The sequence below is a fragment of the Oncorhynchus mykiss genome, chromosome 23, assembly GCF_057628025.1.
Source record: "Oncorhynchus mykiss isolate SJ-2025 chromosome 23, ASM5762802v1, whole genome shotgun sequence".
NCBI lineage: Eukaryota > Metazoa > Chordata > Actinopteri > Salmoniformes > Salmonidae > Oncorhynchus > Oncorhynchus mykiss.
Window position 1 is genome coordinate 59,412,546 of NC_143044.1, and position 22,455 is coordinate 59,435,000.

At 46.2% G+C, this 22,455-nt stretch overlaps 1 protein-coding gene across 5 annotated transcripts in view; it reads right to left on the bottom strand.

Annotated features, from left to right (window-relative positions):
* The window catches only part of LOC110514830 (dedicator of cytokinesis protein 1), a 611,880-nt gene that overhangs the window by 33,808 nt on the left and 555,617 nt on the right, over positions 1–22,455 (bottom strand). For all 5 annotated transcript variants that reach the window (XM_090217799.1, XM_090217795.1, XM_090217797.1 and 2 more), the window contains exons 47-48: positions 11,959–12,096; positions 7,025–7,167 (exon numbers count right to left, since the gene is read on the bottom strand). In XM_090217799.1, coding sequence (XP_090073925.1) covers positions 7,025–7,167; positions 11,959–12,096 — 281 coding nt within the window. The remainder of the gene's footprint in view (positions 1–7,024; positions 7,168–11,958; positions 12,097–22,455) is intronic.

A 22,455-nucleotide genomic window follows, 5' to 3' on the forward strand; every position in this document is an offset into this window, starting at 1 on the left:
GTCCCCATTCTACTGGTTCTATCTGGACGTCCCCATTCTACTGGTTCTATCTGGACGTCCCCATTCTACTGGTTCTATCTGGACGTCCCCATTCTACTGGTTCTATCTGGACGTCCCCATTCTACTGGTTCTATCTGGACGTCCCCATTCTACTGGTTCTATCTGGACGTCCCCATTCTACTGGTTCTATCTGGACGTCCCCATTCTACTGGTTCTATCTGGACGTCCCCATTCTACTGGTTCTATCTGGACGTCCCCATTCTACTGTTTCCATCTGGACGTCCCCATTCTACTGGTTCCATCTGGACGTCCCCATTCTACTGGTTCTATCTGGACGTCCCCATTCTACTGGTTCTATCTGGACGTCCCCATTCTACTGGTTCTATCTGGACGTCCCCATTCTACTGGTTCTATCTGGACGTCCCCATTCTACTGGTTCTATCTGGACGTCCCCATTCTACTGGTTCCATCTGGACGTCCCCATTCTACTGTTTCCATCTGGACGTCCCCATTCTACTGGTTCCATCTGGACGTCCCCATTCTACTGGTTCCATCTGGACGTCCCCATTCTACTGGTTCCATCTGGACGTCCCCATTCTACTGGTTCCATCTGGACGTCCCCATTCTACTGGTTCCATCTGGACGTCCCCATTCTACTGGTTCTATCTGGATGTCCCCATTCTACTGGTTCCATCTGGACGTCCCCATTCTACTGGTTCTATCTGGACGTCCCCATTCTACTGGTTCCATCTGGACGTCCCCATTCTACTGTTTCCATCTGGACGTCCCCATTCTACTGGTTCTATCTGGACGTCCCCATTCTACTGGTTCTATCTGGACGTCCCCATTCTACTGTTTCCATCTGGACGTCCCCATTCTACTGGTTCTATCTGGACGTCCCCATTCTACTGGTTCTATCTGGACGTCCCCATTCTACTGTTTCCATCTGGACGTCCCCATTATACTGGTTCCATCTGGACGTCCCCATTCTACTGGTTCTATCTGGACATCCCCATTCTACTGGTTCTATCTGGACGTCCCCATTCTACTGGTTCTATCTGGACGTCCCCATTCTACTGGTTCCATCTGGACGTCCCCATTCTACTGGTTCCATCTGGACGTCCCCATTCTACTGTTTCCATCTGGACGTCCCCATTAGTCATGTGTGCATCTTTGTGTCTGGTCCTTATTGACCGCTGTGTTCAGAAATTCAGAGAGGGGTGTCCCCATTCTACTGGTTCTATCTGGACGTCCCCATTCTACTGTTTCCATCTGGACGTCCCCATTCTACTGGTTCCATCTGGACGTCCCCATTCTACTGGTTCCATCTGGACGTCCCCATTCTACTGGTTCTATCTGGACGTCCCCATTCTACTGGTTCTATCTGGACGTCCCCATTCTACTGGTTCCATCTGGACGTCCCCATTCTACTGGTTCTATCTGGACGTCCCCATTCTACTGGTTCCATCTGGACGTCCCCATTCTACTGGTTCTATCTGGACGTCCCCATTCTACTGGTTCTATCTGGACGTCCCCATTCTACTGGTTCTATCTGGACGTCCCCATTCTACTGGTTCTATCTGGACGTCCCCATTCTACTGGTTCTATCTGGACGTCCCCATTCTACTGGTTCCATCTGGACGTCCCCATTCTACTGGTTCTATCTGGACGTCCCCATTCTACTGGTTCTATCTGGACGTCCCCATTCTACTGGTTCCATCTGGACGTCCCCATTCTACTGGTTCTATCTGGACGTCCCCATTCTACTGGTCCTATCTGGACGTCCCCATTCTACTGGTTCCATCTGGACGTCCCCATTCTACTGGTTCTATCTGGACGTCCCCATTCTACTGGTTCCATCTGGACGTCCCCATTCTAATGGTTCTATCTGGACGTCCCCATTCTACTGGTTCTATCTGGACGTCCCCATTCTACTGGTTCTATCTGGACGTCCCCATTCTACTGGTTCTATCTGGACGTCCCCATTCTACTGGTTCTATCTGGACGTCCCCATTCTACTGGTTCTATCTGGACGTCCCCATTCTACTGGTTCTATCTGGACGTCCCCATTCTACTGTTTCCATCTGGACGTCCCCATTCTACTGGTTCCATCTGGACGTCCCCATTCTACTGGTTCCATCTGGACGTCCCCATTCTACTGGTTCTATCTGGACATCCCCATTCTACTGGTTCTATCTGGACGTCCCCATTCTACTGGTTCTATCTGGACGTCCCCATTCTACTGGTTCCATCTGGACGTCCCCATTCTACTGGTTCCATCTGGATGTCCCCATTCTACTGTTTCCATCTGGACGTCCTCATTAGTCATATGTGCATCTTTGTGTCTGGTCCTTATTGACCGCTGTGTTCAGAAATTCAGAGAGGGGTGTCCCCATTCTACTGGTTCTATCTGGACGTCCCCATTCTACTGTTTCCATCCGGACGTCCCCATTCTACTGGTTCCATCTGGACGTCCCCATTCTACTGGTTCCATCTGGACGTCCCCATTCTACTGGTTCTATCTGGACGTCCCCATTCTACTGGTTCTATCTGGACGTCCCCATTCTACTGGTTCCATCTGGACGTCCCCATTCTACTGGTTCTATCTGGACGTCCCCATTCTACTGGTTCCATCTGGACGTCCCCATTCTACTGGTTCTATCTGGACGTCCCCATTCTACTGGTTCTATCTGGACGTCCCCATTCTACTGGTTCTATCTGGACGTCCCCATTCTACTGGTTCTATCTGGACGTCCCCATTCTACTGGTTCCATCTGGACGTCCCCATTCTACTGGTTCTATCTGGACGTCCCCATTCTACTGGTTCCATCTGGACGTCCCCATTCTAATGGTTCTATCTGGACGTCCCCATTCTACTGGTTCCATCTGGACGTCCCCATTCTACTGGTTCCATCTGGACGTCCCCATTCTACTGTTTCCATCTGGACGTCCCCATTAGTCATATGTGCATCTTTGTGTCTGGTCCTTATTGACCGCTGTGTTCAGAAATTCAGAGAGGGGTGTCCCCATTCTACTGGTTCTATCTGGACGTCCCCATTCTACTGTTTCCATCTGGACGTCCCCATTCTACTGGTTCCATCTGGACGTCCCCATTCTACTGGTTCCATCTGGACGTCCCCATTCTACTGGTTCTATCTGGACGTCCCCATTCTACTGGTTCTATCTGGACGTCCCCATTCTACTGGTTCCATCTGGACGTCCCCATTCTACTGGTTCTATCTGGACGTCCCCATTCTACTGGTTCCATCTGGACGTCCCCATTCTACTGGTTCTATCTGGACGTCCCCATTCTACTGGTTCTATCTGGACGTCCCCATTCTACTGGTTCTATCTGGACGTCCCCATTCTACTGGTTCTATCTGGACGTCCCCATTCTACTGGTTCTATCTGGACGTCCCCATTCTACTGGTTCTATCTGGACGTCCCCATTCTACTGGTTCCATCTGGACGTCCCCATTCTACTGGTTCTATCTGGACGTCCCCATTCTACTGGTTCTATCTGGACGTCCCCATTCTACTGGTTCCATCTGGACGTCCCCATTCTACTGGTTCTATCTGGACGTCCCCATTCTACTGGTTCTATCTGGACGTCCCCATTCTACTGGTTCCATCTGGACGTCCCCATTCTACTGGTTCTATCTGGACGTCCCCATTCTACTGGTTCCATCTGGACGTCCCCATTCTAATGGTTCTATCTGGACGTCCCCATTCTACTGGTTCTATCTGGACGTCCCCATTCTACTGGTTCTATCTGGACGTCCCCATTCTACTGGTTCTATCTGGACGTCCCCATTCTACTGGTTCTATCTGGACGTCCCCATTCTACTGGTTCTATCTGGACGTCCCCATTCTACTGTTTCCATCTGGACGTCCCCATTCTACTGGTTCCATCTGGACGTCCCCATTCTACTGGTTCTATCTGGACATCCCCATTCTACTGGTTCTATCTGGACGTCCCCATTCTACTGGTTCTATCTGGACGTCCCCATTCTACTGGTTCCATCTGGACGTCCCCATTCTACTGGTTCCATCTGGACGTCCCCATTCTACTGTTTCCATCTGGACGTCCCCATTAGTCATATGTGCATCTTTGTGTCTGGTCCTTATTGACCGCTGTGTTCAGAAATTCAGAGAGGGGTGTCCCCATTCTACTGGTTCTATCTGGACGTCCCCATTCTACTGTTTCCATCTGGACGTCCCCATTCTACTGGTTCCATCTGGACGTCCCCATTCTACTGGTTCCATCTGGACGTCCCCATTCTACTGGTTCTATCTGGACGTCCCCATTCTACTGGTTCTATCTGGACGTCCCCATTCTACTGGTTCCATCTGGACGTCCCCATTCTACTGGTTCCATCTGGACGTCCCCATTCTACTGGTTCTATCTGGACGTCCCCATTCTACTGGTTCTATCTGGAAGTCCCCATTCTACTGGTTCTATCTGGACGTCCCCATTCTACTGGTTCTATCTGGACGTCCCCATTCTACTGGTTCCATCTGGACGTCCCCATTCTACTGGTTCCATCTGGACGTCCCCATTCTACTGGTTCTATCTGGACGTCCCCATTCTACTGGTTCTATCTGGACGTCCCCATTCTACTGGTTCCATCTGGACGTCCCCATTCTACTGGTTCTATCTGGACGTCCCCATTCTACTGGTTCCATCTGGACGTCCCCATTCTACTGGTTCCATCTGGACGTCCCCATTCTACTGGTTCTATCTGGACGTCCCCATTCTACTGGTTCCATCTGGACGTCCCCATTCTAATGGTTCTATCTGGACGTCCCCATTCTACTGGTTCTATCTGGACGTCCCCATTCTACTGGTTCTATCTGGACGTCCCCATTCTACTGGTTCTATCTGGACGTCCCCATTCTACTGGTTCTATCTGGACGTCCCCATTCTACTGTTTCCATCTGGACGTCCCCATTCTACTGGTTCCATCTGGACGTCCCCATTCTACTGGTTCCATCTGGACGTCCCCATTCTACTGGTTCTATCTGGACGTCCCCATTCTACTGGTTCTATCTGGACGTCCCCATTCTACTGGTTCTATCTGGACGTCCCCATTCTACTGTTTCCATCTGGACGTCCCCATTCTACTGGTTCCATCTGGACGTCCCCATTCTACTGGTTCTATCTGGACGTCCCCATTCTACTGGTTCTATCTGGACGTCCCCATTCTACTGGTTCTATCTGGACGTCCCCATTCTACTGGTTCTATCTGGACGTCCCCATTCTACTGGTTCTATCTGGACGTCCCCATTCTACTGGTTCTATCTGGACGTCCCCATTCTACTGGTTCTATCTGGACGTCCCCATTCTACTGGTTCTATCTGGACGTCCCCATTCTACTGGTTCTATCTGGACGTCCCCATTCTACTGTTTCCATCTGGACGTCCCCATTCTACTGGTTCCATCTGGACGTCCCCATTCTACTGGTTCTATCTGGACGTCCCCATTCTACTGGTTCTATCTGGACGTCCCCATTCTACTGGTTCTATCTGGACGTCCCCATTCTACTGGTTCTATCTGGACGTCCCCATTCTACTGGTTCTATCTGGACGTCCCCATTCTACTGGTTCTATCTGGACGTCCCCATTCTACTGGTTCCATCTGGACGTCCCCATTCTACTGTTTCCATCTGGACGTCCCCATTCTACTGGTTCCATCTGGACGTCCCCATTCTACTGGTTCCATCTGGACGTCCCCATTCTACTGGTTCCATCTGGACATCCCCATTCTACTGGTTCCATCTGGACGTCCCCATTCTACTGGTTCCATCTGGACGTCCCCATTCTACTGGTTCTATCTGGATGTCCCCATTCTACTGGTTCCATCTGGACGTCCCCATTCTACTGGTTCTATCTGGACGTCCCCATTCTACTGGTTCCATCTGGACGTCCCCATTCTACTGTTTCCATCTGGACGTCCCCATTCTACTGGTTCTATCTGGACGTCCCCATTCTACTGGTTCTATCTGGACGTCCCCATTCTACTGTTTCCATCTGGACGTCCCCATTCTACTGGTTCTATCTGGACGTCCCCATTCTACTGGTTCTATCTGGACGTCCCCATTCTACTGTTTCCATCTGGACGTCCCCATTCTACTGGTTCCATCTGGACGTCCCCATTCTACTGGTTCTATCTGGACGTCCCCATTCTACTGGTTCTATCTGGACGTCCCCATTCTACTGGTTCTATCTGGACGTCCCCATTCTACTGGTTCCATCTGGACGTCCCCATTCTACTGGTTCCATCTGGACGTCCCCATTCTACTGTTTCCATCTGGACGTCCCCATTAGTCATATGTGCATCTTTGTGTCTGGTCCTTATTGACCGCTGTGTTCAGAAATTCAGAGAGGGGTTTCCCCATTCTACTGGTTCTATCTGGACGTCCCCATTCTACTGTTTCCATCTGGACGTCCCCATTCTACTGGTTCCATCTGGACGTCCCCATTCTACTGGTTCCATCTGGACGTCCCCATTCTACTGGTTCTATCTGGACGTCCCCATTCTACTGGTTCTATCTGGACGTCCCCATTCTACTGGTTCCATCTGGACGTCCCCATTCTACTGGTTCTATCTGGACGTCCCCATTCTACTGGTTCCATCTGGACGTCCCCATTCTACTGGTTCTATCTGGACGTCCCCATTCTACTGGTTCTATCTGGACGTCCCCATTCTACTGGTTCTATCTGAACGTCCCCATTCTACTGGTTCTATCTGGACGTCCCCATTCTACTGGTTCCATCTGGACGTCCCCATTCTACTGTTTCCATCTGGACGTCCCCATTCTACTGTTTCCATCTGGACGTCCCCATTCTACTGTTTCTATCTGGATGTCCCCATTCTACTGTTTCTATCTGGACGTCCCCATTCTACTGGTTCTATCTGGACGCCCCCATTTGTCAAATAAACGTGTCTGTCTCTCTGTGTGTGTGTGTGTGTGTGTGTGTGTCTCTCTCTGTGTGTGTCTGTCTCTCTGTGTGTGTATCATACCCGTCTGAGCCAGGTCTGGAGGGGGAGTTGTCAGAGGAGATGGAGTTGACTGAAGCCACAGAGAGTGGTCTCTGTTGTGAGGGCATGGTGAAGGAACGCAGCATTGAGCGAGGACGGGTCCCACGTCTGTCATCCACCGCAGGCTGCACAAACAAACAAACACACAACACAGTTTAGTGCCACGGACACCATTATTTAATAACACACTGACAACATGACAGAGAGAGAGACAGAGAGAGAGACAGAGAGAGAGAGAGAGAGAGAGACAGAGAGACAGAGAGAGAGAGAGACAGACACAGAGAGAGAGAGAGAGACAGAGACAGAGAGAGAAAGAGAGAGAGACAGAGACAGAGAGAGAGACAGAGAGAGACAGAGAGAGAGACCGACAGAGAGACACAGAGAGAGAGAGAGAGAGGGAGAGACAGAGAGAGAGACAGAGAGAGAGACAGAGAGAGAGAGAGAGAGAGACAGAGAGAGAAAGAGAGACAGAGACAGAGAGACAGAGAGAGAGAGATTATTTAGCTACATTTAACATTGGAAGTGAGTAGTAGAGTCCTGACTATAAAATCTGGCTATAACAAAGTTCTGTTCCTGGGGCCGTAGTTCCTTGAGACAGTCCTGGGCTGCTGTCAGCCTTGTCTGTTGTGCTATGGCTGTGCTGTTTTGTCCTTACAGCATATTCATTATTGCCGTGCACACACACACACACACACACACGCACACACACACGCGCATGCACCACGCGCATGCACCACGCGCATGCACCACGCGAGGCAGCAGCAGTGATGATAGTCCACCTCGTGAATTTATACCATGTAAATTCTCCTCCTCCTATCTTTGAGTGATCAATACCCTCCTCCTCCTATCTTTGAGTGATCAATACCCTCCCCCTCCTATCTTTGTGTGATCAATACCCTCCTCCTCCTCCTATCTTTGTGTGATCAATACCCTCCTCCTCCTCCTATATTTGTGTGATCAATACCCTCCTCCTCCTCCTATATTTGTGATCAATACCCTCCTCCTATCTTTGAGTGATCAATACCCTCCCCCTCATCCTATCTTTGAGTGATCAATACCCTCCTCCTCCTCCTATCTTTGAGTGATCAATACCCTCCTATCTTTGAGTGATCAATACCCTCCTCCTCCTCCTATATTTGAGTGATCAATACCCTCCTCCTCCTCCTATCTTTGAGTGATCAATACCCTCCTCCTCCTATCTTTGAGTGATCAATACCCTCCTCCTCCTATCTTTGAGTGATCAATACCCTCCTCCTATCTTTGAGTGATCAATACCCTCCTCCTCCTATCTTTGAGTGATCAATACCCTCCTCCTATCTTTGAGTGATCAATACCCTCCTCCTCCTATCTTTGAGTGATCAATACCCTCCTCCTCCTCCTATCTTTGAGTGATCAATACCCTCCTCCTCCCATCAGTGTTAGTTAATAGCATCTATCTATACATCTATCCATGTCTAGGGGTGATTCAGTGTGTGTGCGCTCCTCCATACTGAACTGACCCAGGGTCTGGCAGGTAACACTGTCAGCAGCATTGTGTCCCAGCTACAGTAGGAATGACTCTGAATGGGGTGTGTGCTCTTCCATACGGAACTGACCCAGGGTCTGGCAGGTAACACTGTCAGCAGCATTGTGTCCCAGCTACAGTAAGAATGACTATGAATGGGGTGTGTGCTCTTCCATACTGAACTGACCCAGGGTCTGGCAGGTAACACTGCCAGCAGCATTGTGTCCCAGCTACAGTAGGAATGACTATGAGAGAACAGGACACAATAGAGTGTTGTTCAGGAAGACCACAAATATCATGTCTGTACTTGGGGAGATGGAGAGTTAAGGAAATACTGAGCCACGGTCTGTCTGTTCTGTTCTCTCCATGCGTCAACAACAACACCATGGTATCACATAAAATGTTGGTGTAAAATAATCCTCATTTTGCCCATCATTTTGACAACACTGCAGGTGATGGCATAAAAGTTTGTTCGAGGAAATAAATCCAGCGACACTTTTTAATGGGCCAACAACAGGAGAGGAGAGAGAAGAAGTAGCTCAAGAGGAACTGCTCCTCCCTATCTTCAGGCTCTGCTCAAACTCAACACTCTATCTGCCACCTCTGGTCTCTAGGCCCTCCCACCCCTATGGGAGGGCAGCTCTCCCTCCCTACCTTCAGGCTCTGCTCAAACTCAACACCCCGAACACTCTATCTGCCACCTCTGGTCTCTAGGCCCTCCCACCCCTACGGGAGGGCAGCTCTCCCTCCCTATCTTCAGGCTCTGCTCAAACTCAACACTCTATCTGCCACCTCTGGTCTCTAGGTCCTCCCACCCCTACGGGAGGGCAGCTCTCCCCCCCCCCCCCTACCTTCAGGCTCTGCTCAAACTCAACACCCCGAACACTCTATCTGCCACCTCTGGTCTCTAGGCCCTCCCACCCCTACGGGAGGGCAGCTCTCCCTCCCTATCTTCAGGCTCTGCTCAAACTCAACACTCTATCTGCCACCTCTGGTCTCTAGGTCCTCCCACCCCTACGGGAGGGCAGCTCTCCCCCCCCCCCCCTACCTTCAGGCTCTGCTCAAACTCAACACCCCGAACACTCTATCTGCCACCTCTGGTCTCTAGGCCCTCCCACCCCTACGGGAGGGCAGCTCTCCCTCCCTATCTTCAGGCTCTGCTCAAACTCAACACTCTATCTGCCACCTCTGGTCTCTAGGTCCTCCCACCCCTACGGGAGGGCAGCTCTCCCCCCCCCCCCCTACCTTCAGGCTCTGCTCAAACTCAACACTCTATCTGCCACCTCTGGGCTCTAGGCCCTCCCACCCCTACGGGAGGGCAGCTCCCACTCAGCCCAGTCCAAGCTCTTCTCTGTCCTGGCACCCCAATGGCGGAACCAGCTTCCCCCTGAAGCTCAGACAGCAGAGTCCCTGCCCATCTTCTGAAAACATCTGAAACCCGACCTCTCCAAATAGTATCTTAAATAATCCTCCTTTCACTTGAGCCTCCCCACCCCTTCTAGCTCGGACTCTACTGACAGCTCGGACTCTACTGACAGCTCGGACTCTACTGACAGCTCCGACTCTACTGACAGCTCCGACTCTACTGACAGCTCCGACTCTACTGACAGCTCCGACTCTACTGACAGCTCCGACTCTACTGACAGCTCCGACTCTACTGACAGCTCCGACTCTACTGACAGCTCCGACTCTACTGACAGCTCCGACTCTACTGACAGCTCCGACTCTACTGACAGCTCCGACTCTTCTGACAGCTCCGACTCTTCTGACAGCTCCGACTCTTCTGACAGCTCCGACTCTTCTGACAGCTCCGACTCTTCTGACAGCTCCGACTCTTCTGACAGCTCCGACTCTACTGACAGCTCCGACTCTACTGACAGCTCCGACTCTACTGACAGCTCCGACTCTACTGACAGCTCCGACTCTACTGACAGCTCCGACTCTACTGACAGCTCCGACTCTACTGACAGCTCCGACTCTACTGACAGCTCCGACTCTACTGACAGCTCCGACTCTACTGACAGCTCCGACTCTTCTGACAGCTCGGACTCTACTGACAGCTCCGACTCTACTGACAGCTCCGACTCTACTGACAGCTCCGACTCTACTGACAGCTCCGACTCTACTGACAGCTCCGACTCTACTGACAGCTCCGACTCTACTGACAGCTCCGACTCTACTGACAGCTCCGACTCTACTGACAGCTCCGACTCTACTGACAGCTCCGACTCTTCTGACAGCTCGGACTCTACTGACAGCTCGGACTCTACTGACAGCTCGGACTCTACTGACAGCTCGGACTTTACTGACAGCTCTGACAGCTCGGACTCTACTGACAGCTCGGACTCTACTGACAGCTCGGACTCTACTGACAGCTCGTACTCTACTGACAGCTCTGACAGCTCTGACTCTACTGACAGCTCTGACTCTACTGACAGCTCGGACTCTACTGACAGCTCGGACTCTACTGACAGCTCGGACTCTACTGACAGCTCGGACTCTACTGACAGCTCGGACTCTACTGACAGCTCGGACTCTACTGACAGCTCTGACTCTACTGACAGCTCGGACTCTACTGACAGCTCGGACTCTACTGACAGCTCGGACTCTACTGACAGCTCGGACTCTACTGACAGCTCGGACTCTACTGACAGCTACGTTATTGAGGGAAAATCTACTTTCTATGCCTGTGATATGTGGTTGTCTCACCAAGCTACCTTAAGATGAATGCACTAACTGTGATATGTGGTTGTTCCACCAAGCTATCTGGAGATGAATGCACTAACTGTAAGTGGCTCTGGCTAAGAGTGTCTGCTAAATTACTAACATGTCAATTTAAAATGAGTAGGAGAGAGTAGGATGAGATGAGAGGAGGAATTAGGACAGAGAAAGAGAAGAAGTAGAGAGGAAGAAAGGAGAGATGAGAAGAGAGGAGAGCAGAGAAGAGAGGAGGAGAAGGGAGAAGAGGAGAGATGAGAAGAGAAGAAAGGAGAGATGAGAAGAGAAGAAAGGAGAGCGGATAAGAGACGAGACGAGAGCATAGGAGAGAGGAGAAGAGAGGAGAAGAGGAGAGAGTTGAAGAGTGCATAGGAGAGAGGAGACAAGAGGAGAAGAGGAGAAGAGAGGAGAAGAGAGGAGGAGAGAGAAGAAGAGAGGAGAGGAGGAGAGAGAATATAGGAGAGAGGAGGAGAAGAGAGGTGGAGAGAGGAGGAGAGAGAAGGAGAGAGAAGAAGAGAGGAGAGGAAAGGAGGAGAGAGAGGAGGAGAGAGGAGGAGAAAAGAGGAGGAGAAGAGAGGTGGAGAGAGGAGGAGAAGAGAGGAGGAGAGAGGCGGAGAGAGGAGGAGAGAGCACAGGAGAGAGGAGACGAGAGGAGGAGAAGAGAGGTGGAGAGAGCACAGGAGAGAGATATTACCAGTGTCTTGACTCCGTACTGTTTCTCCACTTTCTCTCTGAGCTGTTTGAAGCAGGCCTCCAGGCGGTCATGGAAAGGCCTCAGAGCCTCAGTCACTTTCTCTCCATGGATACGAACTCCATCAGCTAGGTAAGGGATCTGGAAACACACAATGATCACAACGGTCATCTAAAGGGGTTTGAAAACACACACACACACACACACACACACACACACACACACACACACACACACACACACACACACACACACACGGCAAGTAAGGGACCACAACACAACAAAACTCCATAACATTCCTCTCCTACTGGTGTCAGGTGGTATATTATACTCCATAACATTCCTCTCCTACTGGTGTCAGGTGGTATATTATACTCCATAACATTCCCCTCCTACTGGTGTCAGGTGGTATATTATACTCCATAACATTCCTCTCCTACTGGTGTCAGGTGGTATATTATACTCCAAAACATTCCTCTCCTACTGGTGTCAGGTAGTATATTATACTCCATAACATTCCTCTCCTACTGGTGTCAGGTGGTATATTATACTCCATAACATTCCTCTCCTACTGGTGTCAGGTGGTATATTATACTCCATAACATTCCTCTCCTACTGGTGTCAGGTGGTATATTATACTCCATAACATTCCTCTCCTACTGGTGTCAGGTGGTATATTATACTCCATAACATTCCTCTCCTACTGGTGTCAGGTGGTATATTATACTCCATAACATTCCTCTCCTACTGGTGTCAGGTGGTATATTATACTCCATAACATTCCTCTCCTACTGGTGTCAGGTGGTATATTATACTCCATAACATTCCTCTCCTACTGGTGTCAGGTGGTATATTATACTCCATAACATTCCTCTCCTACTGGTGTCAGGTGGTATATTATACTCCATAACATTCCCCTCCTACTGGTGTCAGGTGGTATATTATACTCCATAACATTCCTCTCCTACTGGTGTCAGGTGGTATATTATACTCCATAACATTCCTCTCCTACTGGTGTCAGGTGGTATATTATACTCCATAACATTCCTCTCCTACTGGTGTCAGGTGGTATATTATACTCCATAACATTCCTCTCCTACTGGTGTCAGATGGTATATTATACTCCATAACATTCCCCTCCTACTGGTGTCAGGTGGTATATTATACTCCATAACATTCCCCTCCTACTGGTGTCAGGTGGTATATTATACCCCATAACATTCCTCTCCTACTGGTGTCAGGTGGTATATTATACTCCATAACATTCCTCTCCTACTGGTGTCAGGTGGTATATTATACTCCATAACATTCCTCTCCTACTGGTGTCAGATGGTATATTATACTCCATAACATTCCCCTCCTACTGGTGTCAGGTGGTATATTATACTCCATAACATTCCCCTCCTACTGGTGTCAGGTGGTATATTATACTCCATAACATTCCTCTCCTACTGGTGTCAGGTGGTATATTATACTCCATAACATTCCTCTCCTACTGGTGTCAGGTGGTATATTATACTCCATAACATTCCCCTCCTACTGGTGTCAGGTAGTATATTATACTCCATAACATTCCCCTCCTACTGGTGTCAGGTGGTATATTATACTCCATAACATTCCTCTCCTACTGGTGTCAGGTGGTATATTATAGTCCATAACATTCCTCTCCTACTGGTGTCAGGTGGTATATTATACTCCATAACATTCCCCTCCTACTGGTGTCAGGTGGTATATTATACTCCATAACATTCCTCTCCTACTGGTGTCATGTGGTATATTATACTCCATAACATTCCCCTCCTACTGGTGTCAGGTGGTATATTATACTCCATAACATTCCCCTCCTACTGGTGTCAGGTGGTATATTATACTCCATAACATTCCTCTCCTACTGGTGTCAGGTGGTATATTATACTCCATAACATTCCCCTCCTACTGGTGTCAGGTGGTATATTATACTCCATAACATTCCTCTCCTACTGGTGTCAGGTAGACACTGGAACTGTTAATTACGTCCGAACTCAGAGTAAGTCATGGTGTGTGTGTGTGGGGGTGTACTTGTTTGTATGTTTGTGTGTGTGTGGGGGAGTGTATTTGTTTGTGTTTGTGTGTGTGTGTGTGTGTGTCTTTAGAACCCACGCCTGCTGAGAAAGCCAAGGAAACATGGTCGTGTTCATTAAAACCCCGGTAGAATGTAGAAGGCCAGGTTGCCATAGTCACCTCACCGCCCCATGCTCCTACTCTCTAGACACACTGTGTGTTTCTCTTCTGTTATCACACTGCACCTTTACATGACACAGCAAAACTAAGAGTACACGGGACTGACACGGGACTGACACGGGACTGGCACGGGACTGACGCGGGACTGGCACGGGACTGACGTGGGACTGGCACGGGACTGACGTGGGACTGACGCGGGACTGACGCGGGACTGACACGGGACTGGACTGACGTGGGACTGGCACGGGACTGGCACAGGACTGACACGGGACTGACACGGGACTGACGCGGAACTGACACGGGACTGGGACTGACGCGGAACTGACACAGGACTGACACGGGACTGACGCGGGACTGACACGGGACTGGCACTGACTGACGCGGGACTGACACGGGACTGATGCGGGACTGATGCGGGACTGACACTAGACTGACGCGGGACTGACACTGACTGACACGGGACTGGCACTGGACTGACGCGGGACTGGCACGGGACTGACACAAGACTGACACAGGACTGACACGGGACTGACACAAGACTGACACAGGACTGACACGGGACTGATAGAGAGTGTAAAAGTAGGCAGGCAGGTTGGTAGGAAGCCAGGGCGACGCACTATTGGCCCAGCGTCATCCGGGTTAGGGGAGGGTTTGGCCGGGGTAGGCCGTCATTGTAAAATAATAATTTATTCATAACTGACTAGCCTAGTTAAATAAAGGTTAAATAAATGAATAAATAAAAAGCCAGTAATTGTCTGAGTCTAGCCTTTATGATGCTATGAGAGAGCACATGCAAAGACACACATTGTCAACATCACAACATGTGACCACCTAGTAATACCTCGGTCAAGTGATTCAATACACAGTACAACAACATGACACCATCGAACAGTGTCTAAAGAGCCACGTACTGATAAACATGCACCTGTTAATTCACTTCCTGGTAGAAAACCGTTAAGGCTCCATGGATTGATGAGGAATTGAACAAACCTATATAATTGTAAGAATTTTTATTTTTTATTTTACCTTTATTTAACTAAGCAAGTCAGTTAAGAACAAACTCTTATTTTCAATGACGGCCTAGGAACAGTGGGTTAACTGCCTGTTCAGGGGCAGAACGACAGATTTGTACCTTGTCAGCTCGGGGGTTTGAACTTGCAACCTTCCGGTTACTAGTCCAACGCTCTAACCACTAGGCTACCCTGCCGCCTCTACACTCTAACCACTAGGCTACCCTGCCGCCTCTACACTCTAACCACTAGGCTACCCTGCCGCCTCTACACTCTAACCACTAGGCTACCCTGCCGCCTCTACACTCTAACCACTAGGCTACCCTGCCGCCTCTACACTCTAACCACTAGGCTACCCTGCCGCCTCTACACTCTAACCACTAGGCTACCCTGCCGCCTCTACGCTCTAACCACTAGGCTACCCTGCCCCCTCTACACTCTAACCACTAGGTCACCCTGCCGCCTCTACACTCTAACCACTAGGCTACCCTGCCGCCTCTACACTCTAACCACTAGGCTACCCTGCCGCCTCTACACTCTAACCACTAGGCTACCCTGCCGCCTCTACACTCTAACCACTAGGCTACCCTGCCGCCTCTACACTCTAACCACTAGGCTACCCTGCCACCTCTACACTCTAACCACTAGGCTACCCTGCCGCCTCTACGCTCTAACCACTAGGCTACCCTGCCGCCTCTACGCTCTAACCACGAGGCTACCCTGCCGCCTCCACACTCTAACCACTAGGCTACCCTGCCGCCCCAAAATGAGGCAACAGGAAGTGGCTAATAAGTCTGGCTGTACATCTGACTGGCTGACTGAGTGCAAATGGAGAAATGATGTGACGAAACTCAACAAAGAAGAAGAAGAGACTGTATTATGAAGCCTAAGATCAATGCTATAAAGAATGATGGAAAAAAACTTAGGAGAACTTTAAATGACATTATGGGCAGAAAGACAAAAAATTCAACTACATCTTTTCAGCGAATCAGATGGCTTATTCGTCACAAAACCATTTGATGTGGCCAATTATTTTAATGATTACTTCATTGGCAACGTGGGAAAATGTAGGCAGGAAATGCCGACAACGAACAGCGAGCCTTCATATTCATGCATAAAAAATAAAAATGACGAAAGAAAAGCTTTGCATATTTTAATGTTGTAAAGTTGCTGTGGGAGAGGTTGATTATTTTATTTATTGATCAATAATGACAAAGCTCCTGACATTGACAATTTAGATGGAAACCTACCGAGGATGGTAGCTGACTCTATAGTCACTCCTATCTGTCATATCTTTAATCTGAGCCAAGAGGAAAGAGTCTTTGTCCTCAGGCCTGGAGGGAAGCCAAAGTCATTCCACCACCCAAGAGTGGTACAGCTGCCTTTACTGGTTCTAAGAGCAAACTTATCAGCTTGCTGCCAGCTCTTAGCAAACTGTTGGGAAAAATGGTGTTGGACCAAATTCAATGTTATTTCTTTCAAAATGAACAAGACTTAAAGCATGCTGATAGAGAAGAGCACTCAATGTGTATGGTACTGACACACATGACTGATGATTGGTTGAAAGAAATCGATAATGAGAAGATTGTGGGACCTGTACTGTTAGATCTGGACGGCTCTGACTTAGAATACGTGGACAACTACAAATACCTGGGTGTCTGGTTAGACTGTAAACTCTCTTTCCAGACTCACATCAAACATCTCCAATCCAAAGTTAAATCTAGAATTGGCTTCCTATTTCGGCAACAAAGCATCCTTCACTCATGCTGCCAAACTTACCCTCGTAAAACTGACCATCCTACCGATCTTAGACTTCGGTGATGTCATTTACAAAATAGCCTCTAACACCCTACTCAGTAAACTGGATGCAGTCTATCACAGTGCCATCCGTGTTGTCACCAACGCCCCATATTCTACCCACCATTGCGAACTGTACGCTCTCGTTGGTTGGCCCTCGCTTCATACTCGTCGCCAAACCCACTGGCTACAGGTTATCTACAAGTCTCTGCTAGGTAAAGCCCCACCTTATCTCAGCTCACTGGTCACCATAGCAGCACCCACTCGTAGCACGCGCTCCAGCATGTATATCTCACTGGTCACCCCCAAAGCCAATTCCTCCTTTGGTCGTCTTTCCTTTCTAGTTCTCTGCTGCCAATGACTGGAACGAACTGCAAAAATCTCTGAAGCTGGAGACTCATATCTCCCTCACTAGCTTTAGGCACCAGCTGTCAGAGCAGCTCACAGGTCACTGCACCTGTACATAGCCCATCTGTAAACAGCCCATCCAACTACCTCATCCCCATACTGTATTTATTTATTTATCTTGCTCCTTTGCACCCCCAGTATCTCTACTTGCACATTCATCTTCTGCACATCTACCATTCCAGTGTTTAATTACTATATTGTAATTTCTTCGCCACCATGGCCTATTTATTTCCTTAACTTACCTCTATTGCACTCACTGTATATAGACATTTTGTTTTCTTTTGTTCTACTGTATTATTGACTGTATGTTTTGTTTATTCCATGTGTAACTCTGTTGTTGTAAGTGTCGAATTGCTATGCTTTATCTTGGCCAGGTAGCAGTTGCAAATGAGAACTTCTCAACTTGCCTACCTGGTTAAATAAAGGTGAAATCAATTAAAAAATATATGGTTTTCTAATGTGATGTAGTTTAGATGGTTTTCTATTGAGGTCTATTGAGATGTAGTTTAGATGGTTTTCTATTGAGGTCTATTGAGATGTAGTTTAGATGGTTTTCTATTGAGATGTAGTTTAGATGGTTTTCTATTGAGATGTAGTTTAGATGGTTTTCTATTGAGGTCTATTGAGATGTAGTTTAGATGGTTTTCTATTGAGATGTAGTTTAGATGGTTTTCTATTGAGATGTAGTTTAGATGGTTTTCTATTAAGATGTAGTTTAGATGGTTTTCTATTGAGTTCTATTGAGATGTAGTTTAGATGGTTTTCTATTGAGATGTAGTTTAGATGGTTTTCTATTGAGTTCTATTGAGATGTAGTTTAAATGGTTTTCTAGTGAGATGTAATTTAGATGGTTTTCTATTGAGATGTAGTTTAGATGGTTTTCTAATGAGATGTAGTTTAGATGGTTTTCTAGTGAGATGTAGTTGAGATGGTTTTCTAATGAGATGTAGTTTAGATGGTTTTCTAGTGAGATGTAGTTTAGATGGTTTTCTATTGAGATGTAGTTTAGATGGTTTTCTATTGAGTTCTATTGAGATGTAGTTTAGATGATTTTCTATTGAGATGTAATTTAGATGATTTTCTATTGAGATGTAGTTTAGATGGTTTTCTATTGAGTTCTATTGAGATGTAGTTTAGATGATTTTCTATTGAGATGTAATTTAGATGGTTTTCTATTGAGATGTAGTTTAGATGGTTTTCTAATGAGATGTAGTTTAGATGGTTTTCTAGTGAGATGTAGTTGAGATGGTTTTCTAATGAGATGTAGTTTAGATGGTTTTCTAGTGAGATGTAGTTTAGATGGTTTTCTATTGTGATGTAGTTTAGATGGTGTTCTATTGAGATGTAGTTTAGATGGTTTTCTATTGAGATGTAGTGAGATGTAGTTTAGATGGTGTTCTATTGAGATGTAGTTTAGATGTTTTCTATTGAGATGTAGTGAGATGTAGTTTAGATGGTGTTCTATTGAGATGTAGTTTAGACGGTTTTCTATTGAGTTCTATTGAGATGTAGTTTAGATGGTTTTCTATTGAGATGTAGTTTAGATGGTTTTCTATTGAGATGTAGTTTAGACGGTTTTCTATTGAGATGTAGTTTAGATGGTTTTCTATTGAGATGTAGTGAGATGTAGTTTAGATGGTGTTCTATTGAGATGTAGTTTAGACGGTTTTCTATTGAGATGTAGTTTAGATGGTTTTCTATTGAGATGTAGTGAGATGTAGTTTAGATGGTGTTCTATTGAGATGTAGTTTAGATGGTGTTCTATTGAGATGTAGTGAGATGTAGTTTAGATGGTTTTCTATTGAGATGTAGTGAGATGTAGTTTAGATGGTTTTCTATTGAGATGTAGTTTAGATGGTTTTCTATTGAGATGTAGTTTAGATGGTTTTCTATTGAGATGTAGTTTAGACGGTTTTCTATTGAGATGTAGTTTAGATGGTTTTCTATTGAGATGTAGTTTAGACGGTTTTCTATTGAGTTCTATTGAGATGTAGTTTAGATGGTTTTCTATTGAGATGTAGTTTAGATGGTTTTCTATTGAGTTCTATTGAGATGTAGTTTAGATGGTTTTCTATTGAGATGTAGTTTAGATGGTTTTCTATTGGGATGTAGTTTAGACGGTTTTCTATTGAGATGTAGTTTAGACGGTTTTCTATTGAGTTCTATTGAGATGTAGTTTAGATGGTTTTCTATTGAGATGTAGTTTAGACGGTTTTCTATTGAGATGTAGTTTAGACGGTTTTCTATTGAGTTCTATTGAGATGTAGTTTAGATGGTTTTCTATTGAGATGTAGTTTAGATGGTTTTCTATTGAGATGTAGTTTAGATGGTTTTCTATTGGGATGTAGTTTAGATGGTTTTCTATTGGGATGTAGTTTAGATGGTTTTCTAGTGAGATGTAGTTTAGATGGTTTTCTATTGAGGTGTAGTTTAGATGGTTTTCTATTGAGATGTAGTTTAGATGGTTTTCTATTGAGTTCTATTGAGATGTAGTTTAGATGGTTTTCTATTCAGATGTAGTTTAGACGGTTTTCTATTGAGATGTAGTTTAGATGGTTTTCTATTGAGATGTAGTTTAGATGGTGTTCTATTGAGATGTAGTTTAGATGGTTTTCTATTCAGATGTAGTTTAGACGGTTTTCTATTGAGATGTAGTTTAGATGGTTTTCTATTGAGATGTAGTTTAGATGGTTTTCTATTGAGATGTAGTTTAGATGGTTTTCTATTGAGATGTAGTTTAGATGGTTTTCTATTGAGGTGTAGTTTAGATGGTTTTCTAGTGAGATGTAGTTTAGATGGTTTTCTATTGAGATGTAGTTTAGATGGTTTTCTATTGGGATGTAGTTTAGATGGTTTTCTATTGAGATGTAGTTTAGATGGTTTTCTATTGAGATGTAGTTTAGATGGTTTTCTATTGAGATGTAGTTTAGATGGTTTTCTATTGAGGTGTAGTTTAGATGGTTTTCTAGTGAGATGTAGTTTAGATGGTTTTCTATTGAGATGTAGTTTAGATGGTTTTCTATTGAGATGTAGTTTAGATGGTTTTCTAGTGAGATGTAGTTTAGATGGTTTTCTATTGAGATGTAGTTTAGATGGTTTTCTAGTGAGATGTAGTTTAGATGGTTTTCTAGTGAGATGTAGTTTAGATGGTTTTCTATTGAGATGTAGTTTAGATGGTTTTCTATTGAGGTGTAGTTTAGATGGTTTTCTAGTGAGATGTAGTTTAGATGGTTTTCTATTGAGATGTAGTTTAGATGGTTTTCTATTGAGTTCTATTGAGATGTAGTTTAGATGGTTTTCTATTGAGGTGTAGTTTAGATGGTTTTCTATTGGGATGTAGTTTAGATGGTTTTCTATTGAGATGTAGTTTAGATGGTTTTCTATTGAGATGTAGTTTAGATGGTTTTCTATTGAGATGTAGTTTAGATGGTTTTCTATTGTGATGTAGTTTAGATGGTTTTCTATTGAGATGTAGTGGTTAAATAAAGGTGAAATAAAAAATAAATAACTAAAAATATGTCAATGCTTTGATATTACTGACCATAACTTGTTGTTGAGAAAACCTGTGAGAAAACTTGTGTCAACGGCTTTTCAACCTTCAGCCATATAGAGGATTCAGGGATATCTATCTAATAGAACTCAGAGGGTGTTCTTTAATGGAAGCTTCTCTAATGTCAAACATGTAAAGTGTGGTGTACTGCAGGGCAGCTCTCTAGGCCCTCTACTCTTTTCTATTTTTTAACAATGACCTGTCATTGGTGTCATGACTGTCTTGATCAAGTCAGGTTACAGGAGACCACAACCCTACAGATTATCTCTCAACCCCAACAGAGGAGGAGAGATGTGTGGGTCTGAATATGTGGGGGGTTTTATGACCCCTCACGCCCCTTGTAAATCTCAGGCCACAGACAAATTCCTTTGTCCCGTCACTATGGAGAACCAGCCTCAGAACATTAAACATGAAATAAAGGGACTTTGGAGGCTCTGGTAACAGATCGTGTTTGACTTTATAACAAGCTGAGTGTCCCTACAGCCAATCATCTTGGAGAGCTAGTTTTTCTACAGCCAGGAGGCTCTGGTAACAGATAGTGTTTGACTTTATAACAGGCTGAGTTTCCCTACATCCTGCCTTATAGCAGGGATTTGTCATCTCCTCGGGACACCAAGCCATCCACATTTTTGGATCTATTCCAGAGCACCTGATTCAACTCGTCAGCTAAATCACCAAGCCCTTGATCAGGTGGATCAGGTGAGATAGTTCAGAGCTACACAAACATTGTAAAACATCAGGGGGTCACCGAGGAGAGGCTAGAAAAACCACTGCTCTGCAGGAAGTCTCTCTAAGAACGAGTCGAATATTACAACCGATAGTATAGCTCCTCCCCCTTTTACTTCCTCCTTCCCCAGGTTTGAACACACAACTGTTCCTTTGTTTATATAAAAAAACAAATATTGTTAAAGTTATGAATAAAAAATAAAATCCAATAAAAAATACGCATGCTTGTTGATTAATAAGTTAAAGGCACAAAGAAAACATTTAATCCTCTGACAATGGATTTAGTGCAGGTCTTTGGCTACAGGAAGTCACACAAAGAGGTTTTATTTACAGTATACGCTTCCACAGCCAACAGACACTCTACTGTCACCGTACCACCGTACACAGCATCTTCAGTACAGTGTCTTTATGGCTTACATACTCACCGCAGCCAAACGCCTGACTAAAGGGTTTACTCTGACAACAAAGAGGGGTGTGAAGTCTCTGGTAAAGAATGGATTGTGTGTGTGTGTGTGTGTGTGAGTGAGAAAGAGAATGTCTGCGTTAACCTATATAAGTCCTCTGAGTGTTCCAGTCTTCTATACTATACAGAGGGAACTCTGGCTAACAAAGGAGATAGATACAGAGTCCAGACATACTGATGGATACAGAGTCCAGACATACTGATAGATACAGAGTCCAGACATACTGATAGATACAGAGTCCAGACATACTGCTAGATACAGAGTCCAGACATACTGATAGATACAGAGTCCAGACATACTGATAGATACAGAGTCCAGACATACT